This window comes from Marmota flaviventris, chromosome 15 (assembly GCF_047511675.1).
Source record: "Marmota flaviventris isolate mMarFla1 chromosome 15, mMarFla1.hap1, whole genome shotgun sequence".
Classification (NCBI taxonomy): domain Eukaryota; kingdom Metazoa; phylum Chordata; class Mammalia; order Rodentia; family Sciuridae; genus Marmota; species Marmota flaviventris.
The window spans coordinates 47867107-47887036 of record NC_092512.1 but is presented as its reverse complement, the minus strand read 5'-3'; the positions used below and the strand labels follow the sequence as shown (position 1 = coordinate 47887036).

General features: G+C 37.0%; 1 protein-coding gene across 1 annotated transcript in view; it reads left to right on the top strand.

Moving 5' to 3' along the window:
• Cnbd1 (cyclic nucleotide binding domain containing 1) overlaps positions 1 to 19930 on the top strand; it is a 429741-nt gene that overhangs the window by 57285 nt on the left and 352526 nt on the right. The window contains exon 4 of the mRNA XM_027946778.3: positions 16732 to 16887. Coding sequence (XP_027802579.3) covers positions 16732 to 16887 — 156 coding nt within the window. The remainder of the gene's footprint in view (positions 1 to 16731; positions 16888 to 19930) is intronic.

Below are 19930 nucleotides of genomic sequence, written 5' to 3'. Positions count from 1 at the left end.
AGGTCAACTACAATGTTAATTGGCACAATAAGCAGAAATGGTAGGATCAGGAACTTCCATTGGTTAAAATAGTAAATAATTTAAAATTATTTCTGGCATAAAATCAACAATAGGTGTTGTCTATGACTTCTATCATATTAAATGCTATAGCATTGATAGTGGGGGCTGGCATTATATAAACTGACTAATGTTAAGTGGTATTAAGGATAGAGTTGAGTAAAATGAAAGAAGAAGAGATAGGAGAATAGAAAAGTGTTTGCAATTTCAAGTGGCGAATAGAGCAAACAGTGGTGATATAGGATATGTTATGAGGAGGGAGAAGAAAAAGTAAAAACTTAAAGGAAGAGGGAAAGAGAGAACGGTAGTATTTGACTGTTATAGAGAGATAGGGGAGAGAACACTAGGGAAATAGACCAAAGAAAAAGACAATACAAAATATACTATTCCAAAACCCTAAACCTGAAGGAAAAAAAAAAAGCAAGGAAAAGAAAACTACCTTAAAAAAAGGCTAGAAATGAGAAGACAGAATGCACTATGTATATGTATAAATGTCCTTGAATCAATAAGTACACATTAAAGAAAAATGAAAAATGAAATCTTGATAAAATTTAAGGAGTTATTTCCGTCATGGTAGTCAAAATAGTCAGAATATATGTTCACTGCCTGTGCCCAACTGATTTTCTTTTTATTTTCTTTGGAGGTATGAACTGAGCATGGGAGTTTGGGCTGTGGGCTGTGGAGTCCTTCCTTTTTATTGTGTTGCTCACTGAGATGCCAGTTGGAGTTTAAGAATTTTCAACTTCGTGTCTTGGCACAGTAGTGTGGGACGAATGGGATGAGCTTTAGGCTCCACTCCCAGGGTGTTTTTGCTACTGGGTTCTGTGAGAGGAGTTCCTGTAGGTAGAGTTCCCAGGGGTGGGAAGTTTAGTGAGGCTCCAGGTGCTTTATTGCATGATGAGTTGTCTGGCAGTGTTGAATCGTTGCACCTCTAGAGACTGGTAGATACCAATCTATGTTGGGAAACTGTACCTCAGGAGACTCCCCATTGTTCCACTTGTGTGACAGTGGAGTATTACTTTTTCTGGCTTACCAGGGTCAATCACCAAGCAGCCAGCAGTGAGCCATACATGGAATGATGAATGCAGAGTGCTGAGTGCCCAGGAGTGAGGCTCGTGCCAAGTGGGCCGAGTTCCATCACACCCATGTGTTCAAATTCCTGACCCTCTGTAGCTGGCACTGTGAGTCCCTGCAATCTGCTAGAGTCAAAGGATTAGAGGGAACTGGATTCTCCCTGGTCTCTCCAGTTTGTATTTTCATGGGTAAAAGGCTCTTGGTATCTGATTTTCCTGGGTTTACTAGGCTCAGTTAAGTCTCTGCTAGGCTCAGATAAGATCATGTGGACCCATCCATGAACTCCAAAATCTGGTGTGACTGTGTGGTAGCCCCAAGATGGCTCCTGGCTTGGCTATCCACTGATGATTGGTAAAAACTCAGTGCATCTTCTGTGGACCCGTTTAATGAGTTGAACAGCCTTTGGATCAATTCGGGCAGGCTGCCCCTCCAGTCTCAGGATTTTCTGTGTTCAGCCTGATCATATTATTTCTCAGCTTTTTTTGTCCTTGTGTTACTGCCAGTTACCAGTGATGATGAGTTCCATTTTCCCAAGTGTTGAAGTCTGAACAATGGAGAAACACTGAGGCAAGTGTAGAAAGCGAGTTTTATTTAAAGAATAGTAACAAAGACATCTCCACAGAGAAGGGGACCCAGAGCTGGTATCCAAAGAAGGAGTATCGTGCCTCTTTTATTTTATTTTATTTTTTTTAATTTTTTATTGTTGGTTGTTCAAAACATTACATAGTTCTTGATATATCATATTTCACACTTTGATTCAAGTGGGTTATGAACTCCCATTTTTACCCCGTATACGGATTGCAGAATCACATCAGTTACACATCCATTGATTTACATATTGCCATACTAGTGTCTGTTGTATCCTTCTGCCTTTCCTATCCTCTAATATCCCCCCTCCCTCCCCTCCCCTCCACTCTTCTCTCTCTACCCCCTCTACTGTCATTCATTTCTCCCCCTTGTATTATTTTCCCCTTTCCCCTCACTTCCTCTTGTATGTAATTTTGTATAACCCTGAGGGTCTCCATCCATTTCCATGCAATTTCCCTTCTCTCTCCCTCTCCCTCCCACCTCTCATCCCAATTTAATGTTAATCTTCTTCTCATGCTTTTTGTCCCTACTCTGTTCTTAGTTACTCTCCTTATATCAAAGAAGACATTTGGCATTTGTTTTTTAGGGATTGGCTAGCTTCACTTAGCATAATCTGCTCTAATGCCATCCATTTCCCTGCAAATTCTATGATTTTGTCATTTTTTAATGCAGAGTAATACTCCATTGTGTATAAATGCCACATTTTTTTAATCCATTCGTCTATTGAAGGACATCTAGGTTGGTTCCACAGTCTTGCTATTGTGAATTGTGCTGCTATGAACATGGATGTAGCAGTGTCCCTGTAGCATGCTCTTTTTAGGTCTTTAGGGAATAGACCGAGAAGGGGAATAGCCGGGTCAAATGGTGGTTCCATTCCCAGCTTACCAAGAAATCTCCATACTGCTTTCCAAATTGGCTGCACCAATTTGCAGTCCCACCAGCAATGTACAAGTTTTCCCCACATCCTCGCCAGCACTTGTTGTTGTTTGACTTCATAATGGCTGCCAATCTTACTGGAGTGAGATGGTATCTTAGGGTGGTTTTGATTTGCATTTCTCTGACTGCTAGAGATGGTGAGCATTTTTTCATGTACTTGTTGATTGATTGTATGTCCTCCTCTGAGAAGTGTCTGTTCAGGTCGTTGGCCCATTTGTTGATTGGGTTATTTGTTATCTTATTGTCTAATTTTTTGAGTTCTTTGTATACTCTGGATATTAAGGCTCTATCTGAAGTGTGAGGAGTAAAGATTTGTTCCCAGAATGTAGGCTCCCTATTTACCTCTCTTATGGTTTCTTTTGCTGAGAAAAAACTTTTTAGTTTGAGTAAGTCCCATTTGTTGATTCTAGTTATTAACTTTTGTGCTATGGGTGTCCTATTGAGGAATTTGGAGCCCGACCCCACAGTATGTAGATCGTAGCCAACTTTTTCTTCTATCAGATGCCGTGTCTCTGATTTGATATCAAGCTCCTTGATCCATTTTGAATTAACTTTTGTGCATGGTGAGAGAAAGGGATTCAGTTTCATTTTGTTGCATATGGATTTCCAGTTTTCCCAGCACCATTTGTTGAAGATGCTATCCTTCCTCCATTGCATGCTTTTAGCCCCTTTATCACATATAAGATAGTTGTAGTTTTGTGGATTGGTTTCTGTGTCCTCTATTCTGTACCATTGGTCCACCCGCCTGTTTTGGTACCAGTACCATGCTGTTTTTGTTACTATTGCTCTGTAGTATAGTTTGAAGTCTGGTATCGCTATACCGCCTGATTCACACTTCCTGCTTAGCATTGTTTTGCTATTCTGGGTCTTTTATTTTTCCATATGAATTTCATGATTGCTTTCTCTATTTCTACTAGAAATGCCGTTGGGATTTTGATTGGTATTGCATTAAACCTATAGAGAACTTTTGGTAATATTGCCATTTTGATGATGTTAGTTCTGCCTATCCAAGAACAGGGTATATTTTTCCATCTTCTAAGATCTTTTTCTATTTCTCTCTTTAGGGTTCTGTAGTTTTCATTGTATAAGTCTTTCACCTCTTTTGTTAGGTTGATTCCCAAGTATTTTATTTTTATTTTTTGAGGCTATTGTGAATGGAGTGGTTGTCCTCATTTCCATTTCAGAGGATATGTCGCTGATATACAGGAATGCCTTTGATTTATGCGTGTTGATTTTATATCCTGTCACTTTGGTGAATTCATTTATTAGCTCTAATAGTTTCTTTGTAGACCCTTTTGGGTCTGCTAGGTATAGAATCATGTCACCTGAAAATAGTGATAATTTAAGTTCTTCTTTTCCTATTATTATGCCTTTAATTTCTTTTGTCTAATTGCTCTGGCCAGTGTTTTGAGAACTATGTTGAACAGAAGTGGTGAGAGAGGGCATCCCTGTCTTGTTCCAGATTTTAGAGGGAATGCCTTCAATTTTTCTCCATTCAGAATGATGCTAGCCTGAGGCTTAGCATAGATTGCTTTTACAATATTGAGGTATGTTCCTGTTATCCCTAGTTTCTCTAGAGTTTTGAACATAAAGGGATGCTGTACTTTGTCGAATGCTTTTTCTGCATCTATCGAGATGATCATATGGTTCTTGTTTTTAAATCTATTGATGTGGTGAATAACATTTATTGATTTCTGTATATTGAACCATCCTTGCATCCCAGGGATGAATCCTACTTGATCATGGTGCACAATTTTTTTGATATGTTTTTGTATCCGATTCGCCAGAATTTTATTGAGGATTTTTGCATCTAGGTTCATTAGAGATATTGGTCTGTAGTTTTCTTTCTTTGAAGTGTCTTTGTCTGGTTTAGGAATCAGGGTGATGTTGGCCTCGTAGAATGAATTTGGAAGTTCTCCCTCTTTTTCTATTTCCTGAAGTAGCTTGAAAAGTATTGGTATTAGTTCCTCTTTAAAGGTTTTGTAAAACTCTGCTGTATACCCATCCGGTCCTGGGCTTTTCTTAGTTGGTAGTCTTTTGATGGTTTCTTCTATTTCCTCAATTGATATTGCTCTGTTTAGGTTGTCTATATCCTCCTGACTCAATCTGGGCAGATCATATGACTTAAGAAATTTATCGACGCCTTCACTCTCTTCTATTTTATTGGAGTATAAGGATTCAAAATAATTTCTGATTATCTTCTGTATTTCTGAAGTGTCTGTTGTGATATTGCCTTTTTCATCCCGTATGCTAGTAATTTGAGTTCTCTCTCTTCTTCTCTTCGTTAGCATGGCTAAGGGTCTGTGGATTTTATTTATTTTTTCAAAGAACCAACTTTTAGTTTTGTCATTTTTTTCAATTGTTTCTTTTGTTTCGATTTCATTAATTTCAGCTCTGATTTTAATTATTTCTTGCCTTCTACTTCTTTTGCTGTTGATTTACTCTTCTTTTTCTAGGATTTTGAGATGAAGTATGAGATCATTTATTTGTTGGTTTTTTCTTTTTTTAAGGAATGAACTCCAAGCAATGAATTTTCCTCTTAGAACTGCTTTCAATGTGTCCCATAGATTCCGATATGTTGTGTCTGTGTTTTCATTTATCTCTAAGAATTTTTAAATTTCCTCCTTGATGTCTTCTATAACCCATTGATCATTCAGTAACCTATTGTTCATTCTCCAAGTGATGCATGATTTTTCCTTCCTTCTTTTATCGTTGATTTTCAGTTTCATTCCATTATGATCAGATAAGATGCATGGTATTATCTCTACTCCTTTATATTGTCTAAGAGTTGCCCTGTGACATAATATATGATCTGTTTTTGAGAAGGATCCATGTGCTGCTGAGAAAAAAGTGTAACTGCTTGATGTTGGGTGGTATATTCTATATATGTCAATTAAGTCTAGGTTATTAATTGTATTATTGAGTTCTATAGTTTCTTTATTCAACTTTTGTTTGGAAGATCTGTCCAGTGGTGAGAGAGGTGTGTTAAAGTCTCCCATAATTATTGTATGGTGGTCTATTAGACTCTTGAACTTGAGAAGAGTTTGTTTGATGAACATAGCTGCACCATTGTTTGGGGCATATATTTTTATGATTGTTATGTCTTGTTGGTGTATGGTTTCCTTAAGCAGTATGTAGTGTCCCTCTTTATCCCTTTTGATTAACTTGGGCTTGAAATCTATTTTATTTGATATGAGTATGGACACTCCTGCTTGTTTCTGAAGTCGATATGAGTGATATGATTTTTCCCAACCTTTCACCTTCAGCCTATGTATGTCTTTTCCTATCAAATGCGTCTCCTGTAGGCAGCATATTGTTGGGTCTTGTTTTGTGATCCATTCTACTAGCCTGTGTCTCTTAATTGGTGAGTTTAAGCCATTAACATTTAGGGTTATTATTGAGATATGGGTTGTTCTTCCAGCCATATTTGTTTATTTCTGTTACTAAACATGGTTTGTTTTCCTCTTTGATTATTTCCCCCCCCCCTTTAGTGTCCTACCTCCCACTGTTGGTTTTCATTGTTATTTTCCATTTCCTCTTCCTGTAATGTTTTGCCAAGGATGTTTTGAAGAGATGGTTTTCTAGCTGCAAATTCTTTTAACTTTTTTTTATCGTGGAAGGTTTTAATTTCATCTTCCATCCTGAAGCTTAATTTCGCTGGATACACAATTATTGGTTGGAACCCATTTTCTTTCAGTGTTTGAAATATGTTAATCCAGGATCTTCTAGCTTTCAGAGTCTGTGTTGAAAGATCAGCTGTTATCCTGATTGGCTTACCCCTAAATGTAATCTGCTTCCTTTCTCTTGTAGCTTTTAAAATTCTCTCCTTATTCTGTATGTTGGGCATCTTCATTATAATGTGTCTAGGTGTGGATCTCTTATGATTTTGCACATTCAGTGTCCTGTAGGTTTCTAGGATTTGGGATTCTCTCTCATTCTTCAAGTCTGGGAAGTTTTCTCGTATTATTTCATTGAATACATTGCTCATTCCTTTGGTTTGGACCTCTATACCTTCCCATATCCCAATGACTCTTAAGTTTCGTCTCTTTATTTATTTATTTTTTGGGTCTCTTTATGTTATCCCATATTTCTTGGATGTTCTGCTCGTGGTTTTTTAACAGTCTTGCTGAGCTGTCTATGTTCTTTTCAAGTTGAAATACTTTGTCTTCATTGTCTGATGTTCTATCTTCTAAGTGTTCTACTCTGCTGGTAGTATTCTCCATTGAGTTTTTAAGTTGGTTTATTGCTTCCTGCATTTCTAGGATTTCTGTTTGTTTTTTATAACCTCTATCTCCCTGTATAGTTGATCTTTTGCTTCCTGGATTTGTTTGTGTAATTCATTGTCAAAGTGGTCTTTCATTGTCTGATTTTGCTGTCTAATGTCTTCCTTGAGACTCCAGATCATCTGAAGCATGTATATCCTGAATTCTTTATCTGATATTCCATCTGCTGCAGCTGTTACCTCTTCTAAAGTTGAGTTGACCTTTATTGCTTGTGGTCCTTTCTTTCCTTGTCTTTTCATACTGCTTATGTTTCTTTCTGCTTGGTGAAACTGTTGTGTTTTTGAAAATTTTTTTCCCCCTATATATTTATATTGCTCTTGTATAGTTGAAAAGTCTCTCTTGCAGGGTCGGGCGGCGGTCTCCCTACCTTGCAGGCGCGGGCGGCGGCTCTGCTCTGCCCCTACTCCAATTGGGGTTACGTGACTACCACGCCAGCAGGCCGCTGGGCCTGTTCCGGGCGTGGGCGGCGGCTCTGCTCTGCCCCTCTGGCTTGATGACAAAAGTCCGGTGTTTGTGACTCACTTTCTTTACCAGGAGACCAACTGTTTCTGTCGCCGCTGGTATTGATGAAGTTCTCTCCTCCGCCGCTTTCTGATGACATCACATCTCTGCCATGTTGGTATCCCATGCGAATGGCAGCATTTCGTTCCCTTTGCCAGGTGACCAAAGCAACGGGTGAGTCCTGACCGGCCCTCACAACCCCCGTCTCAGTCCTGTTGCCACTGCCTATGAAGGCTTGGTTGGTATTTACCTCCACAGTATTCAGCAGGACCCGGAACGAGAAGCATTTTCCGCGGGTTCTTTATCCCTGGGCCAGAGCAGTTCTGGGAGCCGGAATTCGGCCGCTCCTTGCTCGGTGTATGTTCTGATAGGAGCAGGCTCCAAGAAGTAGTTTCCGCGGGTTATTTAGCACTGAGTCTGAGTAATTTGTCTGCCAGCCGCAGCCTGAAATTACCTGTTCTATGACTGAATGAGTTGCGATCAGTCGAAAACAGGGATGGTGACGTCAGCTCTCCAAGATGGTGGCCGCTGGCTTCCTCTATGGTCTGACCGGTGTGGAGAACCGAATTGGACCTCTTCCTTCCCCCATCTCAAACCCAGCATTCAGCACTGAGTACGGTGATTGCATAGCTGGCAGAAGCCCGCAGAAACTGCAGCGCTGTATCTTTGCGTTGCTATCTCCTCGTTTCCCAGCGCTCGCCGCAGACTCTAGCCGCAGGGCGATTTGCTGAATAAGCAGCGTGACCCTCCGTGCGGACAAATCTCTCGCGTTTGAGCCCCCGTAGCTGATCCTCGTGCAATGGAAATCCTTCCTCTAGGTTTTGGAGCACCCCAATTTTGCTGGAAATTCCTAACAAGATAGCTTTTAGCCGTTCTAACTCGTCATTCTCCCGCACAGTGACGCAGTACACGGGGGTAATGCTCTCCCTTCGCCGCCATCTTCAAAAAAAAAAAAAAAAACTCGTGCCTCTTTTATAAATTTTAAATTATCTTTGTTCTCCTGACCTCTTCTCCCTTATCTTTCTCCATACTGAGTACATGACCGGGCCAGGCCTGGCTGTGCACCACAAGGTGGGAAGCAAATGTGCAAGGGTGAAAGGACAAATGGCTTAGTGATCCAGGCAGTAAGTTTACAGCCAGAAGTTACCAATTAACAATTCTCCTGCAGGAAGGAGCTATTCCTGGGGTAGGTTGCAGCAACAGGTTGGAGCAGGAACAGTGGGGATGCTTTGGAAAGAGGAGGGGGAAAGGACAGCTTTTGATTTTCTTTTCAACCAGCACCCACTTTCTTGATGGGACCCAATTATTTTTTATTGATATTGACTATTTTTTTGCCTCCCCCCATTTATGTGCTAATTCCACTTCTCCCACAAACATTTTATCTCTAATTTTGTCCCCTTTCCTTGTTTAATGTACCCAAACCTTTAATTTTTGTAAGGGTCTCTGGAAATTCCTTTTTACCCACCTCAAGGAGAAGCAGTTTACCAATCCTGCTACTTGAGTCCTCAAAGCCTAGCTATAAAAAGAAATGCTCCTTTACTCTAATCCACCATCTTCCATCTCTTTCAGCTAATTTTATGAAGAGAGGAGGAAGAAATTTTGCAGAAATCTAGCTAATTGCTTCAGCCATGCTCTGGTCTTGTGTATTGTGGCCTGAACTAAACCCTTTACCATGATGTATATATGAAATCCTGGATAGCCTTGGAAGTTCTTACAGCAAAGGGATGGACGTTTGTAGTAATTGTCTACATGTATAGGATTTTCTTGCATTCAAGTGGACCATTAATAGAAACTTTCAAGTCTGAGTTCAAATAAATGAATAAAGCCATTACAATGATAACTACCACTGAAAAAATGGTGGATTTATGCTTTTAAAAGATTCTTTAATTATGCTTGTTTCTTGATAGTGTTTGCTAGAAGCCTCTGAGTGTAGGTGCTAGGAATGATTGAATTACTCTGTTTACTAGAGGCATTTTAATTTGGAGTGTGGAATGACCTAGAAGTGAAGCAATGCAGAGAAAAGAGATAGGAAAGAAGCGAGAGGATCTTGAAGTAATTGAAGGAGGGTGTGCAGACTATACCTAGAAACTGAGAGTGTTGTGATGGAGGTGAAGAGATTTAAGAAAAGAAGGTCTATTGATGCATTTCAAATATGATGTGTTATATATGATACAACATTTCTTAGGGCTACCTGCAGTTTGATGAACTCTATTACAGTTACAGGGTACTGAGTGGTTGCTTTCATTTAATTTGTTTGATGAGGAAATATAAAAAAAAGATGTTTTCACTTCTAGATAAGACATGGAATGAAGAGCATATTTAAGGAAGAAGCACAGTATAAAGGTAATGACAGAGTGTAATTTATTCTCATGGGACCTCCGATTAGATCTTAAGGGACTACAAGATCCTTGTTAGCATTATTTGTTGTTGCGTGGGGTTCTTGGCCAATATCCCCATAATGGACAAATATGATGCTATTAGTTAAAATATAGGTAGTGGACCTGGGAAAATTATAATTTCAGCTGAGGTTGTATTGTAAATGCTTATATATTTTCTTCTAAGTCCCAGTCATCAAACACCATATGCAACAAAGAGAAAATGCCTATTTGATTCCAAAAGTATGAGTTCTATAGTACTGGGTGTGGACCCGGGGTACTCTACCCCTGAGCTATAACTCTTAACCCTTTATTTTTTAATTAATTGATTAATTTTTCTTAAAATTTGAGACAATGTTTTGCTAAATTGCCCAGGCTGTTCTTAAACTTGTAATCCTCCTGTGTCAGACTTTCAAGTTACCGGAATTACAAGCATGTGCCACTGGCCCTGGCTAAAAGGTGTCAGCTCTATGACTCACCAGGATATAGTTGAAAATCTGGAGTCTTTCCCAGATTAATGGCAGAAAATTTGCCTCCCCATGTCCCCAGATGGGTCATTCTAATGTGCCAAATTATATGCCTGCCCCACCCATTATGTAGATTATCTTTATAGGGCTAAGATCTACTTGAGGTAGTCACTATAAAACAAAGGAAATTCTGAGAATCCACAGGCCACTTTTTCTGTGCATTTAATTCTTCTCCTCAGTGAATAAAAAGTAAGTCCCTCTTGAGTTAGAGTAAGGCAAGTGGCTAGGGTGGTGTTTTCTCAATAATTCACAATAATCCTAGGCAGAGAGCATTAATATCGAGGCAAGTTGTCTATGGATGTGGAAATGGGGTTGGAAAAGGAACTAGATGAAAGCTGTTGAAGTGAGTACATAAGAGTTTGACATATAGCTAATTTAGCAGTGCTGAACAAAATCAAGGAGCAGTTAAAATTAGATAATGTAGATTTGTAATCACCCAGGTGTACTACTAGTTCAGAAATGCTCTGTGGGTGGAAAAAATAGAGTGGTTAAGGAACAAAAATAAAAATAATTCATACCTTAGAGCTGAAATAGTGAAGACTGAATTCTTTGGCTCTGAGTTAGGAGTTCAGAAAAAAAAAAAGATTTTTTGCAGTACTGAGGATTGAAACCAGGGGTACTTTACCACTGAGATACATCCCAATTTTCCAGCTCACTTTATTTTTTATTTTGAGAAAATGTCTTGATAAGTGGCTGAGGCTTGCCTCCAACTTGAAATACTCCTTCCTCAGCCTTCTGAGTTGCTGGGATTAGAGGTGTGTGACACTAAGCCAGGCTCAGCAAATGTTTTTTTAATTGACTTGTGAATAGAAGGAACTTAGATTATTAAGTGAAGAAAGAGCATAAATGATCATTATTTTAGAAGCATATTGTTTTAGTCAGCTTTTTGCTGCCATGACTAAAAGATCTGAGCAGAACAATTGTAGAGGAGGAAGAGTTTATTTAGGGGCTCACAGTTTCAGAGGTCTCAGTCCATAGACAGCAAGCTTCATTCCTTGGGGCTCCAGGTAAGGTAGAATCTCATGGCAGAAGAATGTGGCAGATGGAAGTGGCTCATATGATGATCAGGCAGCAGAGAGATAGACTATACTATCCTAATACAAAATATATACCCTAAAGGCACAACCTCAGTGGCCCACCTCCTCCAGCTACACCCTATCCTCCTTCAGTTACCACTCAGTTAATCCCATCAGGGGGGTTAATTCACTGATTGGGTTAAGACCCTTATAACCCTTATTTCTCCTCTAAACTTTCTGCATTATCTTACACAAGAGCTTTTGGGGGAGCTCACCTCCAAACCATAACACAAATGTTAATATATTGCTATATGACAGGTTGTCTGGATGTAGCCTAACTTTTTAAATTTGACCTTCTTTAGTTTATCCTTAGAAGAGAAGGAAGAGAAATCTGTGGAATAATCTTCTCTAAACAATTTGATTTTCCTGAATGTTTGGATACTTAGTGTGTATTTAGAAAATGTATTAATTACTGCTTTAGCCTAAAGAATACACGTAAAGTCCCACTGCTCATTTTTAACCAAACATTTCTATTATTTATTGAAAATGAAAAGAAGATTTTGAGTTTGGCATGAACATTTGTGTCAGCTTTTTTTTTTTTTTTTTTTTTTTTTTTTTTTTGCTGCTGTGACTGGAAGGCCTGACAAGAACAATTTTAATTGAGGCTCACAGTTTCAGAGGTCTCAGTTCATAGGCAACCCAAATGTTCAACTGCAAAATGAAAATTTGAAAAGATCTGATTTGTGCAGAAGCCATCGCTACACATTCTCCTCCATATATACTTGTATATAGCTCTTAAAAGTTTAGATTGTTTTATTCCCCCAAATCTTTCTTTAACCCTCCTGCCTTTTGGTAAATCCATACATATTTTACTAAAGTAGAAATTAGTTCAGAGTAGTACATAGTAGGCTCACTGTTTCAGAGGTCTCAGTTCACAGTTAGGAGTTCAATGGCTCCATTCCTTGGAGCTTGAGATGAGGCTGAATATCATAGTAGAAGGGTGCAGAGGAGGGAAGTGGCTCACAAGATGATCAGAAAGGAGGCAGGGGGAGAGAGAGAGAAAAAAAAAAACAACCTCTGACTGAGACTCAGACTTTACTCTTCACTTTCCAGGTAGAAAATAGATACCCCAAAGAAATATCCCTACCAACCCACCTCCTTCAGCCACATACTGTTTTCAGTTACCACTCAGTTAATTCCTATCAGGGATTAATTCACTGATTGGGTTAAAGTTCTCATAACCCAATCATTTCACTTCTAAACATTCTTGCTTTGTCTCACACATGAGCTTTTGGGTGACACCTCACATTCGAACCATAACAACATTAATTTAGTAAAAATCAGAAAAATAAATACCCTGTATACCCTTAAAATGTACCTTTTGAAATAAGAAATTGAAGAATTTCAATGTTGACCATCAAGAGTTTATAATGAACTTGTCCTCAAGTTCTCAATTTCAACTTTAGATCATATTTGGCAACATGTATGACAATGTCAGTACTCTTGTCTATATAAGATAAAAGTGTGCAATTTACTAACTTACCTTCTGGGGATGGTTATTTCCCTTTTTTGGAAGAATCCTGTAGCAAACATCTTAGGAAAGAGTCTGTGTACTACTCTGAACTAATTACTACTTTTGTAAAATAGGTATGGATTTACCAAAAGGCAGGAGGGTTAAAGAAAGATTTTGGGGAATAAAAGGATCTAAACTTTTAAGAGCTATATACAAGTGCATATGGAGAAGAATGTGTTGTGATGGCTTCTGCACAAAGCAGATCTTGTTCAAATTTTCATTTTGCAGTTGAACATTTGTGTTGCCTTAAGAAGTTTATCCCAAACTTTAAATCTTAGCTAATTACATTGATGTGGAGGATTGAATGAGAATAATATATGCTAAATTTGTTCTACTTGATTTTGTTTGGTGGTATTGTTAATCCCTGTCACTTGAGTTTACTGAGGCTTTTTTTGTTTTATTTAGAATATACACAATTTAAAACATTTCTATCTATAAAAACTATTTGAACTACTAATGGCTTTTTTAACAATGCATAAATTCATAATACTAAACATTTACCATGTGGAAAACACTGGTCCACTGATTTACCCAGACTTTCCAAATGTTTCTTTATGTGTTATAAAAATCTCACATTGTTAAAATCATCGTTGGTCTCATCAGAGAAAGATTTAAGCACAGGAAAACTTTCAAGCATACAGAGCATTCATGAATTTTTCTCAAAATATAAATGAGTCAGGTCATAACCAAACACTCAAATCAGTTATAGTTCGTTCACTGATTGTTCATTTAAGTTAATATGGAACACAAAAATAAAGTGTATAGTTCAGCTGGCAACTCAGATGCAGAAGCACTTTTACTTAAGGGAAAAAAATCTCATCAGAATTCTGCAGGAAAAAAAATTATATTTTCAATTTTTCCCACAGGACAGTACAAAGAGATGTCAAGATTCTATGGGTTAATATTTATTAAGATTAACATGCTTTTTAAAATTGCATGTGTTCACTGACAAATGCAGTAACTGCTAGTATGGTTTGATGCCCTTACCTTATTAATTCATGTTGAAATGCAGAGTTCTAATGTTATTACTTTTGCATGATAAAATTTCAACACAGCCAAAAATGGCACAATATCTTAATGGTACTGCAGTCTATAAAAATAATATTTTTCCCTTTATAGTTACTAAGGCATTAAATTACTCAGCAATTTTCTATAGTAAACAATTCATCAGTAGGTGAGTGAATATATGTAAAGATGATCAATTTTTTACAGTAATTAAATTCACAATTCAAGAAATTAATAATATGGTAGCGGTGAGAATACAGAACAGTTTAAACTTAAACCTGTTGAAAGTGTAAATTGTTGTAGTTTGGAAAATAATTGACATAATTGAGGATGCACACACATTATGGCTTAATAACTCCATTTGGGGGCATGTCCTGTAAAAGTTTTATATACATAAAATTAGTTATATAAAACAGATAAACAAACAAAAACCAATCCTGGAAAGTGAAAGTCAAATTTCCAACAGATTAGCAAAACAGAAAAAAACCTTAAAAACCCATATGGTATTTACATAGTAATAAAATCTTACATAGCAGTAAAATAAATGAACTGCAGTCATTAAATCTCAGGAACAAAATGTTTAAGACCAACAACAAAAAAGCAAGTTATGGAACTCCCAAGAATCATATCTTGAAATATATTGTGAATACTTTTATTTGTTTCATAATCAATATAAGCAATGCCAAAACCCTAAAATGTTAACATCGGATGAAGTGATAAAATTACATCTTGTTATGTTTTAGATATGAAGTGTCCCCCAAAAGCACATGAGTGAAACAATGCAAGAAGGTTCAGAGAAGCAATGATTTGGTTATGAGAGCCTTAACCCAATCAGTGAACTAATCCCTGAATGGGGATTAACTGAGTGGTGACTGAAGGGAGGGTAGAGTGTGGCTGGAGGAAGTGGGTCCCTGGGGGTGTACCTTTGGTGTTTATATTTGTCCATGGTGAAGGAAGCTCTGTCTCTGCTTCATGGTGCATGTCCTCAGCCACTTTCTTCCAACACCCTGTGCTTTGGTGTGCTGCCTCTTCTTGGGCTCAGAGCAATGGAGTTGGTCATCTATGTAGTGAGACATGTGAAATCACGAACCCCAAATAAACTTTTCCTCTTCTAAAATTGTTCTTGTCAGGTCTTTTGGAAAAGTTAACTAAAACACCTCTCCAATTACTGACTCTATATGGTGACAATTCTCTAATAATGTCACATCTCTTTCTCATTTAATTTGAGCTAAAATTAATCCATAAATAATTGGAAATAGTAATATCACAAAAGCATAAAAAGATGAATTGAGGCTATTCATCTTTTGTACACTGGCTTTTTGACAGGGGAAAGGGCAAAAGTTTTTTGGTTTTTTTTAACAAAGAATCTATAGGAAAATTTCCTTGTAACTTCTTCCTGGAATATATTTTTATAGGTACTGGGATTGGATCCAGTGGTGCTTAGCCCGTAAGCCACATCCCTAGATCCCCCTTTTTTCTTTTGAGACAGCATCTCCCTAAGTCCTTAGGGCCTCAATAAGATTCTAAGGTTGGTCTCGAACTTGTAATCCACCTGCCTTAGCCTATTGAGTCTCTGGGATTAGGTGTAGGTGTGCACCACTGTACCCGGCACCTGGAATATTCTTTGTCTATAACTTTCTTTGAGTTTATATGTCTTAGCTTAAATCTCACTCCCTCTCTTCTTTTTGGTCCTGGTACTGGGAATTGAACCTAGGGTTTCATGCATGCAGTGCCCTATCACTGAGCTATACTCCCAGCCATTTTTATCTCTTTTAGTTTGATATGGGGTCTCCCTAAATTGTTTTGTCTGGCTTTTAACTTGCAATCCTCCTGCTTCAACCTCCCTGGCAGCTGAGATTAGAAGTGTGTGCCACCACGTATGCCCTAAATCTCTTTCTGGGGAGAATTACTATCTTTTCCTTTAATTACCTTATCTTATAAATGAAGGAAAAAATTTTCTATTTCACATGGTTAATTGCTAATGAGATAATGTATATGATAATGTTTAGCAGAGTAGCTAAAACATTTAAGGACTCAATAAATGTTGGGCATTAATGTTATAATTTACTATTATTATTCCACATAATATCTTATATTTAACTTTAAAAAAATTTTCCATGGGTATTAATGACCCAATCTATTATTTTTGGCTAATATGTGATCATTTGGACTTTTATCATCTTTATGCCTTATTTTCTTCTTAAAGATGAACAAGATTATTGGATTCCTTTTCCTTAAGTTTTCAATGACCTTTCAATAAAACTGTTTGGGGCTGGAAAAATAAATGGAAAATGGTCACTGACGCATTTATCAGGAACTTACCTACATAACATACCATAGCACAAGAATAAGGTATGATGAGTACCTCTCAGTTGCAAATTGTTTGCTACAAGAAAACAAAAGCTTAAAAAATTATGAGCAGTGATAAAAACACTGAAAACACATGTGCCAAGTTTAAAGATAAGGGTATTAGTTATTGACATAAAATATTTTCCTAAATTACATAAACCTACTATACTATGAAAAATATTTTGATTGCTTAGGATACCTATAGTTTATATATTTAAATTCTATACACTGAAAATATTTCCTGTATGCTAGTTTTTAGATTTGATTTAGAGTGACAATTATAACTATATTCTATGATGATTGAAAAAATTCTAAGCTATTGAAAATGAATATGTTATTAAAATGCTAAATTATCTCAGAACAGTGCATTTCTATTGGCAATAAAGTTTCTATGAATGAATCTTGTGAAATATGCAGTAACATAAAATACTATGTTTCCTCATTCAGAAAGCTTAGGAAAGAGACAAGAGAAAGTCAACAACACCTTGATGATTCTCACAATATAGCTGTCCATGTTCGAAAAGCACGTGGTGGCTCTACTTTATATGGAGAAAAATACACTCCAGAGATGTTTGCAGAATTTCTAGATATTGTAAGGAAACTGTAAGTATTTTTAATATATTATTTAATTTAGTTAAAGAATTATTTTTAATTGCTTTTTAAAAAAAGTTAGTTATTTTCAAGTAAGTGTGCTTTAGCACTAGTGGTTGATTCAGGAGATTTGGAAAGAGTTGAGACTTTTGTTTCAGCATGAACACAATTTTCATGCATTCTGTCTTCACAGTGTTTCACAGATATATTACTAAACTTGTGACTCATCTTAATTTTGAGTTGCAAGCAAAATATGCATTGTAAAATGATGCCATAAAATCAAAATTATGTTTGAGATTTCATTTTCTTTTGGTTACTTGAAGGCTGTTCACAGAATTTAAACTGTCCTACCCAACACAGAGCCTTTAAATAAACTCACTTTTTATTTCCTTAAATTTACTCGAGCACTTTGTGCTATAATTGGGACAAAACTGCTTGGAGAAGGACAAGGAAAGAGGGGGATGGAGGGAAAAGAGGACGAGAAAGAGAATATGAAATCTGAATAGATGCTTGGTATTAGAAATGATTTTGGATTTATGAATAAAATTAAAGTTGAAAGGATATTGTGAAAACATGTGACATTAGAATTGAAATGAATAATAAAAATAAAACCAAGAGAAAAAGTATCAAAATAGAATTGTCCCTAAGACAGACCAAGAGTATGGATGAATAATTAAAAATCTGATTTTTTTGTTTGTTTTGAATAATGCATTGAGAATCGTGTGCTGTTGTACTTTTTTCCCCCCAAATTGTGGATATCTGTTTGAGAAACATGATCAGACCTTTTAGGAAATTGAGAATGGTCATATTTCTCATGCTTTTATCATAATTAAAACATATATAGCAAATGCTATTCACTTTTTAGGAAAGCAGGTATAAATGATTTATAGAGAAGGAAATCAACCATCTTCCACCTAGGGGTATAAGTAAATTGTTGTAAAAACAGGAAATCCAACCAAAATGTACCCAGTGAATTTTTAAAAAACATTGTGTCTGGTAAAAAGTCACTAAAGCACTGAAAGTTATTAAAGATTTTATTAAACTACAATTTTGACTAATATTGCATTGGATTCAAAATTTTTAGTGGTTAGTAATCTATGGGCACTAAATCATTCACTACTGACTTCATATTATGCTGAGCTGAAAGATTTTTAATGTTAGTGATAAGTCTCTTTTTCTAACTATAATTCAGTAGCAATTTCTTGATCATGTAGTCTCTGGTTTGAGATGCAAAAGGAACTCGGCAATAATGATTCCGAAGCAGCCATGATTCTCCAGCAAGGTGTCAGAGGTAAATCTAGGTTGAGTTGGAATGGAGATTTTAATTGGGTAAGAAGCCTTATACTATCATAGCAAAGGGACTAAAGTGAAAAGGAGGAATCATGATAGAATGCTGTCCACATCCAGAGGAAAAATAGATCATATGCTACTTTTCTCTAACCTTATGTGGACCTCTACAGGTTCCATTTAAATATTCAAGACAGTTGATGTTGGGTCATTGTCAATTTCCTTTCCCCACTTCCACATTCATTTATGGGAGAATGCAGTAGTGAGCAGAAGAGGTCACAGTAGTACTCCAATCTCTTTATATCAATAGCTGGTCAGGTAGGTCTCTTCACATGGCAGAGCTCATTAATGCCAGTGGGTTGTAAGAGCTACTACATTATAATGGTTGAGTAAATGAGAAAGGAATTCATTTTCATCAGATGTTAAATGTTCATGCAAAGTTTTAAATTCTGTACGTAAAATTTCTGATTTAATCTGCACATTAATGTTTTGAAATAGTATGATTAATAAAGCGGTAATAAAAGAACAATGTGTGAACTAAATTAATAGTCTGTTTCTTCTTCTAAAGCATGTTTTTTTCTTTTTTGCTTGACATACTAGTATATTAGTTTTGTATTGTTGCCTAATAAGTTATGATAAACATATTAAACAATATAGTAAAACAATATAGATTTGTTATTTCTCTGAACAAGGTTTATCTGGTCTTCTGTTCAGTGTCTCAAGGGTTCAGCCAAGGTATACACCAGGCTGTGTTAATATCTGGAGCATGAAATTCTCTTCCAGTCTTACATGATTGTCAGCAGAATTCAGTTCCTTGTAGTTGTAGGACTGAAGTCCACACATTTTGTTGGCTTTCAGCGGGGGCATCTGTGCTAAAGAGAATAGCTGGACATGGTGGTGTATGCCTGTAATCCCAGAAACTAGGAAGCCTGAGGCAAGAAAATGGCCATTCCAAGGCTAGCATAGGCAAGTTAGTGAAACCCTGTCTCAAAGTAAAAAATAAAAAGGCGTCTGGTTTGGTAGTGTAGTTCAGTGATAGAATGCCCCTGGGTTCAATCCCTAGTACCCAGTTCCCCCCCGCAAAATGAAGCAAATATCTGATTCCAACCCTGCTTCCATTCAAGGAGAGGGAGTTGGGGAGGGGTCTAAAAGATAGTTTAAAACTATCAATTTCTTGGTGTTGATCACATTTACAAAGGGGTTGGATGCTTTATTTACAAAATACAAAAACAATCCAACTAAATTTTGTTGATTGATGGATAAATTGTCAGTTCTGTAGTCCTCTGTTAACATCTGACTAACTGAACTATGATCAGATTGATAGTATATTTTCTTGGCACAATTTAACAAAATATTAAAGGTAGTCACCTTACACTCTCAACCTTACATTTTGTCATTCTGCTTGAATTTTTAACAACTGGAGATTAATTGTGAATAGAGATGAAAAAGGAAACATCATCACAGACACCACAGAAATTCAGAGAATCATTAGAAACTATTTGAAAATCTATACACCAATAATCTAGAAAACCTAGAAGATATTGACAAATTACTAGAGACATATGATCTATCCAAATTAAGTCAGGAGGATATACAAAACTTACTTAGACCAATATCAGGGAAGGAAATTGAAGCATTTATCAAATCCTTTCAAAAAGGAAAAGCCCAGGACCACAAAGATTCTCAGCCAAATTCTACTGGACCTTTAAAGATGAACGATCACCAGTCCTCCTCAGATTATTCCACGAAATAGAAAAGGAGGGACCAC